Genomic DNA, 15500 nt, shown 5'->3' with positions numbered 1-15500 from the left:
AGCATTAAATGAGCAGGGGTGGGGTGTCCTTCCAGTTGTTTGCAAGCTGTGGTAGAGGATCCAATAATATGAGTTTTAACAATATGAGGACCTTGATGACTAAGAGTTTGTAGAGCCATGTTTCAAATGCATTATGTTCCCATGTAAATCACTTTTGCAGGCCATGAACTTTAAGAATAATTGAATGTAGGAAAAAATGTAGAAAGAGAGAAATAAGGAGAAAAAACTGTTTTAGATTTGAACTTTCATGGAGCATCCTGCGAGGACGCCAAGACACTGTGATGGAAAAATTCAGAAGGTAAAGTAAGAAGGTAAGTATATATATCCAAAGAAAAATGGTAAGTTATGAGGATATTGTGTTAATAGAACAAAATTTTTCTCCATATAGAGCCATTATGATCGTCGGTTTGATTTTGATTGCGAGTATGCCTCCCTACAAATACAGCTTCGGCAATTTTGGTTTCGAAATTTATTTTATAGTAGACCCTTTCCTCTTATATATCTACACGTTGATTTGTTAGTGATATTAGTACTGCCGTGCTAAGTATGAACATTGTATGAGCCTTCATACGTTGTCAAATTCTCTTCAATAAAAACCGAATTTACTGGGAAAATTGTGAGTATTTTTTTCCAAATTTGTCAGACAATTTTGTAGGCAATTTTATCTAATATGTCTGAAATTTTTAGGAAAAAATATGCTCGAATTCCGTCTAAATTACATGTTTTATTAACAGAAATTTGACAACTCTCGAATGTTCATATGGCGTTCTTCCTTAGCATGGCAGAGTAGTGTGCTTGAAGTTCATAGAGCTAGGATTTGTACCTACTCTATGGCTAGGATGCGGAGATATTAACATTTTCACATTGACTAGGTCCGAAGTGACTTAATACTTGTGATCTAGAATTGATTGAAAACAGTATTTAAGCAATTTTGAAGACATCCTAATAGAAAAAGATCAAAGATTGAAAATATCATGGATGACCATTGCCGATGGGAAAATTATTTTTACCGCCTTGAGATTTGAAAATTTGGGAAAACAGGCAAGAGAGGAATATCAAATAATTACAAGAATCCCTCGCGAGGGACTGCTATAATTCCTTTTTAACCAAATATTCAATATGATTATATTTTTCCAAGAATTATGTTTAGTTTTATTTAAATTTTGAAACATACCCGAGATTCTTTCCAATTTTTTTCCACCCTCTAGCTGTCATGAGTTACTAATAAAACTATGAGCCTTGACTTTTGAGAATATTCGTTTCCCTGATTTGACATCACTGGACCCTAAAATGTAAACATTCAGATTTGGGGTGTGAAAAAAGGAGGCGGTTTTGTTTTTTTACTTTTATTTCGATGTTGATAATCTTCTAGTAATGATTTCTCGTTATTCTGTGTGTTTTATCGTGAATTTTAATCTGTGATTTCTTTTTTAATAAACCCACCTAGTCTCAGAATGGCTAGTTCTGGGAAAATTCCTCAAGCTGAGTTGGTCCCACTACAGTCCAAACATGAACATCTTTTGAATGAATTAGAACAAACTGAAACGAATAATGTTGGATTAGTTATCAGGTTTGACATGCTGATTTTTATTGTAGTCCTAGTACAATCCTTGATTTCATCTACTCGCAGCCCTTCATTGTTCCGCTGCCAAGTGAGACAACTCCTGACTATTGCGGTGGATGTACATATCACAGACAAGCTTACCATTGTTTTACTTACGCAGATGCTTCAACATCTATACGCTGGTCAGGGATGTAGATTATATCCTATATTAGCTATGACTGAAGGGATGTAGGGAGATGGGACCATACACGAAATGGGTAAACTTGTCACAGACAAGGTCCATTACTTACCTGCTGTTCATTTTAACCGCAGCTGTCAGTTTCCCTTTTATACTTTGTCGTTGCACAGTTTCACACTGAATTCTGGTGGTGTCACAGCTTGCAGCTGCTATACGACAATTACAATGCTATTAGAGTCTTTCCAATGTCTCAATCCGTTTTGTAAGTCTTTAGCCAATAGTTCGAACGGAAATGTTTATGTCAAGTTTCAATTCCTGATCTGCATCTAGTAAAACAAGAATATTTCTCATCCACAAATATCCACATTTCTGGTTCATTTCTTGCTCTAGAGAGATATTTGAAAGGGGTTGCATGTGCTCTTTTCACTGTCATTTTAAGAAATAATCATCTCCTGTTTTTTTTTCAGTTAATCTTCATAAATTGCTCATTTGAATTTTCCAGCCTATATCAGAATTCACACGTCATTTTGTTTTTTCCAGAACAATTTATGATGGCAACAATGAGACGGACTTGGATAAATTTATGGAGCTTCTGGATATTCGCATTCGAGGAAGAGATAAAGATATTGAACGCATGTGTAATTTTCATTACCAGGGGTTCATTGATTCCATTTGCGAGTTGGAGCAAGTTCGAACGCAAGCTAAAAAATTGAATGTAAGTCTGATATCAAGCAATCTAATTTTTTCTGAAAGTGAGACGTAAAAATTGGACTACCTGTAACTTGATCGGAGAAGTTACATTTTTAAATTATTGTATTCCCATCTCTTTTTTGTGTTGTGGAAATCAACACTGATGAATTCTGGCTGGAATATACTTTCATGGAGTCCTTTTAACCGAAAACCATGATGGTATATGGTTATTTCGCTCAATCATTTTTGGAAAAAATTCTCCCACCTTAAGTTTACCCCGTGTTTTATCCTATGTTTTCACCCAATCTTTATTAGAAGAAAATGTAAGAGCGCGCATGTGTATCCAGATGTTATAGGTAACCAAGTCCTGTTATGCCGATTTTAATTCCCAATTTGAATTTTTTGTATCTTGAATTATTCATTCTCAGTCTCAAGCTCAGTGACTCCCACTTTTTCTATCAAGAGCTCCTCATTTTTCTGCCGAGCACAGATTTCCTTGGTCTGTCTCACCTCTCTATATCTAAGAAAACATAGTGTCTGTCTTGAAAACTCAGCCCAATTCTGTGAAGTTACTCGTGCCTTTGTCAGTCCATTTGTAAGTAGTAGCTATCTTGACGCTGTAACTGCAGAAAAGCGTATTTTGTCTGCCATGACAGGGAGTCTGTAACATGGCAAACAGAGCCTTGCATTCCTGCAGTTTCACCGTCAATGTGAGATAAGATATAAGTTTGAACAAAACCAATAAGCACCAATCAACAAACAACTTAAAAGCATGTAGATTTCATGCATAGAGGTAGTATTTGTTTTAAGTTCCTCAATTTTTATGTCTCCCTCTTTTTGTAGGTTGAAATAAATGAAATTGATGAACGTTTGCAAACTGCGGGTCAGCAAGTGGTATCCAAAGGAGAAGAATTAATCGAGGCTAGACAAGTTGAAAAAAACATTAAAGAAACGATTGAATGCTTGTCTCTTTGTTTACCTGTATTCACCACTTACTCAAAGCTTCAGAAACAGATGAAAGAAAAGAGGTTAGTTTTTGTATTCAAGTAATTCTCATCAAATTCTCCAATTGCTCCTCTTTGTAAGTCTTTGGTTTTTCGTTTTTCCAGCAGACTCACTTGCTATCTGTTATTGGCATACACCATGAGATAAAAATATGTGTGAACTTTCTTATTGATTAAATTATGGAGTTTTTACAGAAGGTGCATGGTGAAATTTTTTAAATCAACTGGAATAATTAAGTGTAATATTTTTTTATAGTTCTTTTAGTTACGGTTATTTCTGAGAATAACCCTAAATTGCCAGTATTTGCAATAATTTGTCAATGTTTTACATGAGTTTAAATGGAGGGAAATATATGATTTTTAGCACTATCTGGCAATACTGGATTAACACTTTCAATAGTGTCCATGCTAAATAAGTTTTCTCACTTTCAGACTGCAACAGAAGATCCAACATCTTGATTCTTGGATTTACTTTCAATGCTAAACGGGCATCACACAACCTTCTGTTACAGTTTAAAAGTGCAACTATTCGGTGTGTACTCTACCGTAGTAAGATTTGTTGTGCATATCCCATTAGATTCTAGCCCCTTTATCATCAAGCAATAATTCTAAATTACTCTGAGTAATTCTCAAGCAATGAGTATCTAGAATTTTATTCAAGTTTAGATGAACTCAAAGAAAAGTGTTTCATACCCATGTATTTCATGTTTACCAGGTACTATCATGCTTTGAAAACTTTAGAGCAATTAGAACATCTACATCTACCCAGAGTTTCAGAGTACAGGTTTCTACAGCGTATGAAAGAAAGTATTTCCACGTAAGTTCCTTATGGCTCACCATTTACATGATTATCTATGCTTTAAAATTTTCACAAATAGGGTAAATAAAAATATCATAATTATATTAATGGCCAAAGTTTAAAACCTCATACCTCCATTTGCGACGATGTTGACTTCCTGTCGTACTTTATCTTTCTTTGGAGAAGTATTCATTGAGATTTCTTGAAAAATTCTATGATTTTTTTTCTCTGCCATCAAAATATTCTGTATATAATTTCAATCCAAAAAGTTGGCTTACTCCTCATCGAAAAATTTAAATAGGCGCCATAATTTTGAAACATCGCAATGGAAGTTAGTGGTACCTGACTTTTGTCATCGATTTTATTGATCATTGTGGCTCTTTTTTTGCTCTTTTCAAGAGAGGGGAATTTTTTGCCATAGTAATCTCCTAGTATCCTAGATATACAGTAGCAACATATATTATGCTGGCATTGTCTCTAAAACACGGTCTCATACTACAATTTGACATTCACAAGTGGATTTTGCAAGTCTAGAAGTGCCCAACTAGTGTTATAGAATATGACTACATTATATTGTGACTTTTACAACATTTGTGAAAAGGATAAACATTTTTTCAAGTGATCGGTGAATTCTAATTACTTATTCACCAAAACATGTGATCTTTATATACATCATTCAATATTGTCTCGAAGGATTGTATCGCATCTGTAACAAAGATTGTAGGTTCTTAATGAGGGTCTTCCATTTTCACAGTTAATGCACCAATAGAAAGATGGAGTCTTAAGACGGGAAAAAAATAGTGCAGAGGATTGTTAAGCAAATCAATCTCAATCTCATAAGGCAGCAAATAATATCAGTCTATATTCTGAAAATAATATTCAATATTTAATTTGTGTTTGGCAGGATGAGAGAAGATATCAAAGATGCATCCATGTCAGATTTGAAAGATTTTTTGGAAAATATTTGGAAATTTTCTCCTAAAATTGGAGAAGTTGCAATGAGACACGTAAGTTGATTTTATTTTTTAACTCATTCAGATTACCTCTTTAACTCATTTTAATGTTCTACTAATTATGGCATGTACTCTTTTGATTTTTAAGAACAATCTTTATTTTCAAACTATGTTTCATGCTAACTCTTTTTTCTCATTTAGTTTTAAAGTAGTGCCTGAACATTTGCGTATTCATGTAATTATTGCTACAACTTCATCTGCAAGATTTATCGTAAAAATGTATACTTATTTTCAGTCTCCTAGGTGGTGACCTGCTTTATTTTTTAGGGTTATAAAATCCTAGCATTAACTTTCTTCCCCTAAATGGCCATTATACAAGGGTAAGGGGTTGATCTAGAGACCCCATATTTTTGGAAAGTTCTAGGTAGATTATTCGGCCGCCCTTTTTTACTTTAAGCTGTTTCCTCGAGAAAATTCATCTAAAAGTGCCTCCTTTAATGAGTACATATCAAGAGAGAGAAAAAGTATTTCCTCAATTTTTCCATTTTATTTCCATCTTTCATCTGTGAATTGTTTTAACTTTCCTCTGTTTACAGACTGCAGAACAAATAGTAAGTGACCCTGTTCTCGTGAATCGTAAAACAAAGAAGAAAAGACAAGCACCACCTCCTCCTAATCCTTTCACCGGTGAGAAAAAGAAATTTTAAAATCTCTAATCTCTGTCAAATGTGACACAGGAAACATTTTTTCCCCATAAATTCTCTGCATCAACTCTAAATTGAACAACCACGCTTATTATGCTCATTGTTTTAAGCTTTAGAATGAACAAAACCTTTTTTTTCTCGACAAGTGGAGGGTACAGAAAAACTTTCCTAATATAATGATTTTAATGTATAACTGGCCATGAAAAAGTATTACTCATGATTCTTTCCATAAATTCCACGAGTGCTCAGATCTGGGCAGATGCTGTATTTATAATAGAATGTGCTCTAAGTATATTAATAAAATTGTAGCATGCCTGAAAAAATAATTCTCATCTTTAAAACCTATGCTTTTGCTCATATCCAATTTACTATGGAATCATAATTTTTTAGGTGAAGTTGAAACATCGGAGCCTGAAGAGGATTTAAGTGCTCAAGATCTGATAGATTTTTCGCCAGTGTACAGGTGTTTGCATATTCATTCAATCTTGTCTTCTCGAGAAGTGTTCCAAGAGTATTATCGAAATCAACGCCAAAGTCAAGCAAAACTGGTTTTGCAACCTCCGATTAATATGGTAATGTTTACCCTTTCATTTTTTTTATTCTCTCCCCCACTGAATCCATCTTTTTAACTATCTTCATGGAGATCTCAGGTAGATAGCTTTTCTGTATGAAAGAATCCTGCATAGTCTGGAATTAAGAATGACAGGTTGATTGCAAGATTTAGAATGTTATGAAAAATATGCCTCTACATCTTTCGGCCTCATCCATTTTACGAGAACTACTCATCTGTACTAGTTTCATTTTCCCATCAGTCAAAATATTAGTCAGAAATTACTGAGTGGAAAAATTGATTTTCTGTAATCTTTGGCTCATCCTCCAATAATTTTTATGCAGAAAAAAGGCTTGAGAAACTGTCATTGTTTTTAATTTTTTGGGGGAATCCAACAAGTTACATTGATTTGACCCAAAAGGATAACGAGGAAAGATGAGGAAGTAGAACAGAGAATGAATTGAATTTGTTATTCTTAAAGTTTTTCAAATAAGCTAAACTAAGATATGATGTAAGCTCCTGAACTTAAAATCGAGGATGTAACGTATCAATGAAACTGGACAGTCAAAAAATAAGAATATTCACCATTACAGGTGCTCTCTCTTAACTCTTGTCATGTGAGGTCAATAGGAGCTATTGAATCTTGTGTGTCAATTATCAATTAGCTCATTTTCTTTCCTGAATAGTTAAAAGAAACTTATTAAATCTTCTATAATTTGTGTTTTAAATTTTTTTGTCCTATCAGCATGAAACTATTGCAAGTTATCGACAGTATTTACATGGAGTCGTCGGATTTTTTGTTGTGGAAGATCATATATTAAATACAAGCAATGGTCTTGTTAGTAAAACCTACCTCGATGAACTTTGGAGTAAAGCTTTATCTAATATTATCAATGCATTGCGGACACATTCAGTAAGTCTTTAAAACAAATGTTTTCCTCTTTTTAAATTAATTTCTCTTTTGTGTATAAATATTGCAATATTCCACCACTAAATAATAAATAATGAAAACTACAGATTACCGTCAGATAATTCGGGCCAAGGAACAGTAGACTGATGGACTGAGGAAATTTAGCTCGGTTTTCATGTAATGCAACTTATCCCTACTTTTACATGTTATACACATGTTCATGTATGTTTGTACATTGTGTACGTACATGTAATTTGTATGTGCTTCTTTTTTACTTGTTGTATCTCAATGCCCTATGTTTGGTGGTTAGGTGAATTTTCAAAGATTGTAGGAACTCCCTTATGGGCAGCATGGCTGTGTCTCGAACGATGGATATAAATCTTGTGTACTCTCTGTTCCACAATACTTTACATGTATGTAAAATTTTGTAAGAAAGTAGTCCCACTAAATGCAATGTCATTCCTTATTCAAAATGTATATTTTCTAAATCAGAACAGTACATAAATTCCAAACAATAATTTAACTCATATGTAATATTAATGAGCATTGATTTTTATATATAAATCAGTTTATTAATAGTAAAAGATGAGTTCTTTCCTTTCATCAAATTCATTCTGTAAGATAATTTAATTTGACAAAGCAATTGATTTTTCACTACTTTTTTCAGGCATACTGTACAGATGCATCCTTAATGCTTCAGATTAAAGATTTGATCATGCTGTTCTGCACCACTCTTAGGGTAAGTTTCCTACTTAGAACCTTCCCTGTGTTTTTTATTAAAACCCATGCTTCTTCTTATGGCGTTTTTACTTTCTTTTTGATAAATTGGTCCTGTAGTGCTTTCTTTCATTTTGGCAATTGTCAATTTCCATAAGTCAAGGTGAAGATAACGGTTCAATGTTACTACAAGGCAAGAGATCTGCTCCCTCCTTAGGAATTTGTCTTGCTTCGTTAATTAGCAGGTTGGCCTTCTCACGATAAAAATAGTTCTGAGTGCCTAAAGAAAATGCAATTATCCAGTTGTTTCTTGTTAAAACACAGCACGGTGAAACGAAGATTAAAAAATTGACTATCTTGCTTCTTTTAAAAATCTACACCATGGGAATTTTGTGTTTTAAATTTTTAAGTAATTTCAGGTTAAAAGCAACAAAACCGCATAAATAAATGTAAAAAAAATGTCCAAGCATGAATTAGATGTTAAGTTCTCATCTGCCTAACGATTGTCAGCAGTCTACCAAAGTTGTATTTTAAAAAAAAAGTCGAGACTTATACACGGATAGAAGTAGGAAGACTCCAGGATTGAGTGTGTTTTATTCTAATGGTGGCAGCAATGGAGGTCAGACAGCTACTATGCTACAATTTCCAATCCATCTTCATAATCTTCTCTTGAGCCATGTCTAAGATCCCTCAATTAGACTTGTTAAGATTTTCATTGTTATGCGATCGGATTTACCAAAGTTTGGCGAGCTCTTTAAATTGATTTAGCAAATGCCTCCTCATCCTGTTTAACAATACAGTTAAAATGAGATTTCTTTAAAAAAAATTTGGGCGAATAGAAGTCATGACAATTTACTCTTTTCTGTCTCCTCAATATACCCCATGAGTAATTTGGTCTCCTTTTAAATAAAATAAGAGCGAAGACTTTGAAATACTGCAATGGAGATATGATTTCTTGCATCTTCACTGCTATTATGCAACTAAAGAACCTAGTCTTTTCAATTTGTACTCTATTGAATGTTGTATCTACTCAAAGACGATGAAATTTCAAATTTTCTCCCAAAAAGCGCTGCTGAGCTCTATCAAATCTCCTTTCTAGGGAGGAACATTGAAGAAGAAACATTTTTAAATGAAGTGTATGTTGATTTTTTTTGTTATTCATGGTCTAATTTTCTACCTTCTGTTGTTTTAGAGCTATGGATATCCTGTTAATCAGTTGTTTGAGCTTTTGCATGAAATTCGAGATCACTATAATGAGGTGCTCATGCAACGCTGGGTTCAAATTTTTAGAGAAATTTTAGAGGCTGAAGATTTTCTTCCAATCCAGGTATGCGCAGTTATTTTATCTTCTCTTATTTTTTTTCAGGGAGATATCATCATTCGGGTTAGAAAATCGTTTCATTAATGAGAATTTAACCTGTTACAAAACCTGCTTATAGAGTCTATCCTATTGCCCTTTGGAGCAATGATCCAAATACTGTTTTCTGTCTTTATCAAATCGGCAACAGACTGAATGATTTTTCATCGTAGAGAAATTTTCTCTATAACAAGCGGCGCTGTAATTAACATAGGTTGTTCAGAGGACCAGTTAATCATTTTTTCACAGAAAAATTAACTTTTTAACGGGTGTTGTTATAGAAAGACAGTAGGGTATTATACCTTTATGTGAGCATTAATTGATAGTTCTATGTAATGAAGTTCCGAAAATAACTTAACTTTTGAGATGCAAATTAATATTTCTCACTATATTTTTACCTACAGATCAACTATGAATAGACACACCATACAGGAACAACGTGTAATGATATAATAGCAATATTTTTTCGAGGACATTTTATCGCCTCTTTAATTATGATATTATTCTTACCTCTTCATGTAATTCTTTTCTTCTTGTAGGTATCAGATATTGAAGAATACAATCAAGTACTGTTAACATTCCCCTTCATGAATGAAACATTGGATTCATCACCTTTTCCTAGGCAGTTTCCTTTCTCTCCGATGGTGCCGAAAGTTTACCAGCAAGTGAAAGAGTACATCTACGCTTGTCTAAAATTTTCTGAGGATTTAGATCTCAGGTAAGATGATCATACCTTTCTCCACTCCTTAAGTGGAATGGATTTTCATGAGCTCGCCCTGTGTTTGTGTGTTCCATCTAAGTCTGTGAGAAAGAAGATTTCAGTTGCAAGTCTTTCGGGATGTTCCATAGAATGGGAAAGTTCCTTCCTCTATCCCCACTGATTACCAAAATTGCCTGATGACAAATACTTTTAGATCCTTTTACTCATGCAATAAACTGCAGTATCACACATCTAATTTCGTTTAATTTTCTCATGAATAAGTGTAGTAGTGTGAATTTAATATTTTTTGATCACTACTCTTGCAGATTATTTTTTCCTCACTCTCTCCTAACAATGGTTTTAAAAGGAGATGCTATGTAATTTCTGTTCCAGTGATGAAGAAGTAACAGATGTACTAAGGAAGTCAACGCACCTACTTTTAACAAGAACTTTTAGCGGTTGTTTGTCATCATTATTCCGTAAACCAAACGTTGCGCTTCCTCAGGTTATACAGATTATTGTTGATACTGGTTATTTGGAGAACGCCACGGTATTTTTGGAAGAGTTTGTCTCTAACATTACAGGGTATGTTATATAGTTCTGTGTTTAAAATTCTTCTATACATAAATTTTTTTTACAATGTGACATACATAGAGACGTGGGGGGGGGGGGGGAGTTCTCGCTTTAGTTGATCATTTAATAGATTAACATATGCTGAAGGAGATCATCCCTCTGCCTCTGTTTGTATCATTCTTTTGTATAAAGATCTCTAAATTTTTTGTAGTACATCAAACTAATACGGCTCCTGCTTTTTTTATTGCTTTTGCTAAGATATAAATAAAATAGCCGTAATTATATTCAGCAACCTCTTGTTTCTGACTTATTACATTAAAGTCTATCTTTTGCAGAGTCCATCGTGAAGGACAGCTTGGTGGTCAAAGTCATTTGTTCAGGGTAGCAAGAGATGATGCCGAGCACCACACATGTGAAAAGTTAAAGTGTAAAATAAATGAATTCTTAGAGCTGGATAGTTATGATTGGATGCTGGTTGAACCGCAAGGACATGCTTCATCATTCATTACAGACCTAATCGCATTTCTTCATAGTCAGTTCCAATCTTTCACGAATATTCCAGTAAGTCAGTGAATCATTTTTGTTTACAATCTATCCAATGCCAAATTGTTTGAATTTCCCTGAGTACTGGTCCCTTTCGGCAGACTCTGTTCTCATTCTTGTTTTCTTTTTGCTAAAGCAAAAAGCAATAATTCAGCAGGTAACTGCTTCTTTAAACTCATTTATTTACGATGTGATTTGACCCTGTTCTACCTTTAATTAACATTCAAGTATGCGAAATCAGTAACCTCTATTGCTGACTGATAATTCGAAACTCATTTCCTAGAGTTGAAAATCGATAAACGAAGCATCTATATCACAGGTTTTTTGTGGCAAGAGGGAGGAAATTTAGTCACTTGAAATAATTTCATCTTGTTGATCTATTGCTGTCAAAATCACGACAATTGAAAAAATCTGGGAAAATGATGAATGATGCTGTAGGGTGACACTACCCATGTAAACAATGCTGAAAACGTGGTCTATAATAGAATCAATAATAAATGGTAAATATTGATGCCAAATCCACTGTTAGTTCAGAACTAGCCCAGCGCAGTATGGATAGCTGCTGTCGTTTGGTGTCAATGAGTTATGCATGAATAGCACTGAGCATTATGAGCACTGTGAACCAATTGGCCTTGCAATTCCCAAAAAATAAAAAAATGGACCATCCTCCTCATCTGTTTTACATTAGATCACAGGTCTTCTTTGTATGTATATTTTTCTAATCTGGAGGATCTAATACTTATTTTTCAATTTCTTATAACATATTTCCCTGCGATTTTTATTTCAGTTGGAAGTTGCTCAGGTCGCTTGCAAATCAGCATGCAAACATATAGCAGATTCTATCCTACAGAGCATGTTGAGTGAGAATGTCAAACAAATATCAAGTGGTGCACTGCAACAGATTAATCTGGACACCATTCAGTGTGAACGTAAGTATTTCGTGAAACATTTTCATCTGTGTGTTTCAAGTAAATAAGTTACGATCAGGAAGTTAACGGGCGCTAGGTATCAGCGCCATCAGCTTGAGTCTCTCAAATTGGACTAGAAATCATCATCAAAAAAATCATCCAAGAAATTGGATGAGCTCTGCCTGTATGTTATGGACACAGTATTAAATATCAGCGGTGAAACTCTGAAACTATGTATCTTAGTCTGCGACGTTGCGGACTTCCTGTCATACTTTAGTTTTTAAATAGAAAACTATCAACGTCAATTCTAAAAAGCTTCCATGATTTTTCGTCTATGTACGAAAAAGCTGTCTAAAAACTTCAAGAATTGATATTAATTTGTTGTCCTTCAAGAAAATAAAATGGGAGCGAAGATTTTTAGACACCGCAAATGAAATAAATAATCTGATAGTTTCACCGTCGATATTATTATCATCATACTTGATGCTAAATGATGGCATTACGTTGATGGTCTTATCCTCTGTGACATACCATTATCAGTCACTACCAGTTATGGTGATCTGTCGAAAACTCATTCATTCTGATTGCCCTCTTACACCGGTATCATCTATTAGCAATTAATTTCAGACCATTGGCACAGATATTGATGGCAAAATAAAATAGCAGCTCTGCTATAAACATCAAAGTGATTAGTCGAAAGTGACCTCTTCTTCTTTTTTTAAGTTCTCCATTTTCATCCTCTATGTATTTATGTATGCACTATGCAAGTGTGTTTCTATACAAATATCATCAGCAAGTGATTCAGAATGCCTCAATTTTTATATTTACCAAGTATTCTTTTAGGTTTACTAAATCATCATTTTCTATTCTGTTTGGTTCTACTTTTTAATCAGAATTTGCCGCATCAGAACCAGTTGGTGGTATGGAAGAGGGGATATTACTTCAATACTTCACGGAGCTGCGCCAGCTTCTTGATTTACTCATCACTGAAGACTGGTCTACATACTTCCATGATCATGGCCAAGAAAATTCAAAATATCATCTTGTGAATCCTCTAACAGCCATCAGAATTCTTGAGAAGTAAGTTTTTCACTGTGTAGCATGATAATGCTGCTTCAATATGCTCCTTTGATTGCATAACTTAAATTTTCACATAACATTACCATTGAATCTAAAGCATTTCTCACGATACCAGATTCAGTGAGTCAGTGGCGCCTTTTTTAGTTTTAATTTTTTAATTAATTCTCTGAATGTGATGAGTTGAGCTCCCAGTAATTTTTTTTACCCGAAATCACAGAAAAAAATCGATTTTTGAGTCTCCAAAATCAGGACCCGTTTGAGACAATATTTTCAACGGCCTGTTAAGGTGTAGGTAGGAGTCTGCATTATTTGCTGATTGGTCGAAGCCCAATCAAAGAAATGACCTAGTTACTTCATTACAACTGTCACTTTCTGATTGATCAGATTAGAATCAGGTTTCTCTCCTCTTGGAAGCTTTTTTGAACTTTTTAATGGACTTCTTGATTTATTATGAAAGTTTACGTAAGGATCATCTGTCAGATACTGGGCAAAAATGTTATTCCACCAACTCATTCTCATCGTGAGAGTACAGGTATATCAAAGTGAAAAATAGAACTATAAATAAATTGGAGAAACTCCTGGCAATGGAGCCCACTTAATCAGAAGATGCCGAAGATTTTTGTCCTTGAGCAGTGCCCTGGTTGGTTCTAACTTGCCACAGAAAGTCCAATACAGTTTTTGCCCAAGCTCACATTATCTGAAAGTGTATTTCCTGAAAAGGTATTTGAGCCTACTCATTTGATATTCCTCAGACAATGCAACAAATAAGCCCTTTAGTTGCATGAGGTGTCCTGAATTTCCATTTTTCCCTTTTTTCAAAAGAGTAATTTTTACTAAAAAACCACTCTCCTATTCATCCACTGTGGGATCCTTCCCAGCAAAATGAAAATGCAATCAAGTGCAGTTTGCTAGTTCGAAGCGTTTTGGTCTCTGAAATTTTGTAGGTTTTATAAGAGCACCTCCATTATTTTATTTCAATCTGATAAGCCGCCTTTGTGTAGATACAGGGTTATTCAAAAGTCACGCACCACTGGCCATGAGGGGGGCGGGTGGCCATTTGATATTTTTGAGTTGCCCCCCGTCATCCTCCCCCGAGGGGATCAAAAACTGGAAGGTACCTAAAAAATTTTCCCCCTCAATATGAGGAAAAACGTCTTAAACCGCAAGTCTATATCATAATTAGAACTTAAAGTTATGGCCAGTGGTGCGTGACTTTTGAATAACCCTGTATATACTTTGAATGCTACCATAAATAATGCAGCTTTATTCACCATAATAATTGCGCTGAATGTCATTTGAAATGTACAGCCAGATTTCAATTTTTTCCTTTCTTGTGTTGCTAAATTGGGCATTTTTTTATGGAAAACCTTTTAACTCATTGCAGGATGCGAGAAGCTGATAGGAAGTCTGTGTTTTCTGCGTTGAAGAAAACTGAGAGGGACAAGAAGAAGTTGCTGGAAACTGTACTGAAAACGCTGAGACAACTTGCTGTCACAACTCTGAGGCAACAACAGCCAGATTCATCCTGATATTAAAAATTCTATTCAAATTGAGATGTGGATACCTTAGTTGAACTTTGTAAATACTTGCCTCAATGTTTTTAAAATTGCAGCAAGACTGTCCCGTTGATTGTTACTTCCCCGATTTGTAAGACAGATATTTTAGTTATTGTTACATTGTTAAATGAGAAATCATTGTTTTTGTTTTTGTAATTAAGTTTTAGTGCCTTAATAAACTAATGGAAGAGATTTTTGCCAAGTGTTTGAGTTAGTTTTCTTGAAAGATGATTACTTTCTTGCGACTGAAAACGCGATTTCCAATTTGACAAGTTATGCAGAGAGAGGACGAGAAGTGACAACTTTTTTCATATGTTTTTTACATATTTGGATCCTCCACGACTTACGTTTGGTATAGTTACATCCAATTAATGCAAATAAGGAACTCGTGCAGCAACAAATTTTACGTCTGATAAACTTAAGTAATTTAATGTGATTTTTTCAGACTACACATCAACGGTGGAACTCCAAAAGGGTTTGCGACATCGCAGACTTCTTGCCATTCTTTAATTCTTAAATGGTAAACAACTCAACGGAAATTTTTAAAAACTGCTGTAATTTTTTCAATCAGAGCGAAAACATTTTTGTGCAAACTTCATGGATTGGTGTCAATTGGACCTCTTTATAAAAAATAAAATAAGTGCTAAGATTTTATAACACCACAACGGAGATAAGTGATTTGGGAGTTTCACCGCTGTATGCTTGGGCTAGATA

At 34.5% G+C, this 15500-nt stretch overlaps 1 protein-coding gene across 1 annotated transcript; it reads left to right on the top strand.

The window, feature by feature from the left end:
• The first annotated feature begins 1283 nt into the window (after window positions 1–1283).
• Sec15 (exocyst complex component Sec15) lies at window positions 1284–14988 on the top strand. The gene is made up of 16 exons (XM_019060497.2): window positions 1284–1570; window positions 2283–2457; window positions 3276–3460; window positions 4152–4253; window positions 5140–5242; window positions 5785–5875; window positions 6283–6464; window positions 7188–7355; window positions 8020–8091; window positions 9262–9396; window positions 9966–10144; window positions 10520–10711; window positions 11035–11260; window positions 12030–12171; window positions 13044–13230; window positions 14615–14988. The coding sequence occupies exons 1-16, from the start codon at window positions 1455–1457 to the stop codon at window positions 14757–14759; spliced, it is 2400 nt and encodes a 799-aa protein (XP_018916042.1). The 5' UTR covers window positions 1284–1454; the 3' UTR covers window positions 14760–14988.
• The last annotated feature ends 512 nt before the right edge of the window (window positions 14989–15500 follow it).

Source organism: Bemisia tabaci, chromosome 6 (genome assembly GCF_918797505.1).
Source record: "Bemisia tabaci chromosome 6, PGI_BMITA_v3".
Taxonomy (NCBI): Eukaryota; Metazoa; Arthropoda; class Insecta; order Hemiptera; family Aleyrodidae; genus Bemisia; species Bemisia tabaci.
The sequence above is the reverse complement of the archived record's forward strand: the minus strand, read 5'-3'. Positions and strand labels throughout refer to the sequence as shown.

Excerpts from the sequence above, each read along its gene's own strand:
- Sec15 (XM_019060497.2), top strand. The coding sequence starts at position 1,455 with ATGGCTAGTTCTGGGAAAATTCCTCAAGCTGAGTTGGTCCCACTACAG. Across the intron at positions 1,571-2,282 it reads AATGTTGGATTAGTTATCAG|AACAATTTATGATGGCAACA; the intron begins GTTTGACATGCT and ends TGTTTTTTCCAG. Across the intron at positions 5,876-6,282 it reads TCCTCCTAATCCTTTCACCG|GTGAAGTTGAAACATCGGAG; the intron begins GTGAGAAAAAGA and ends ATAATTTTTTAG.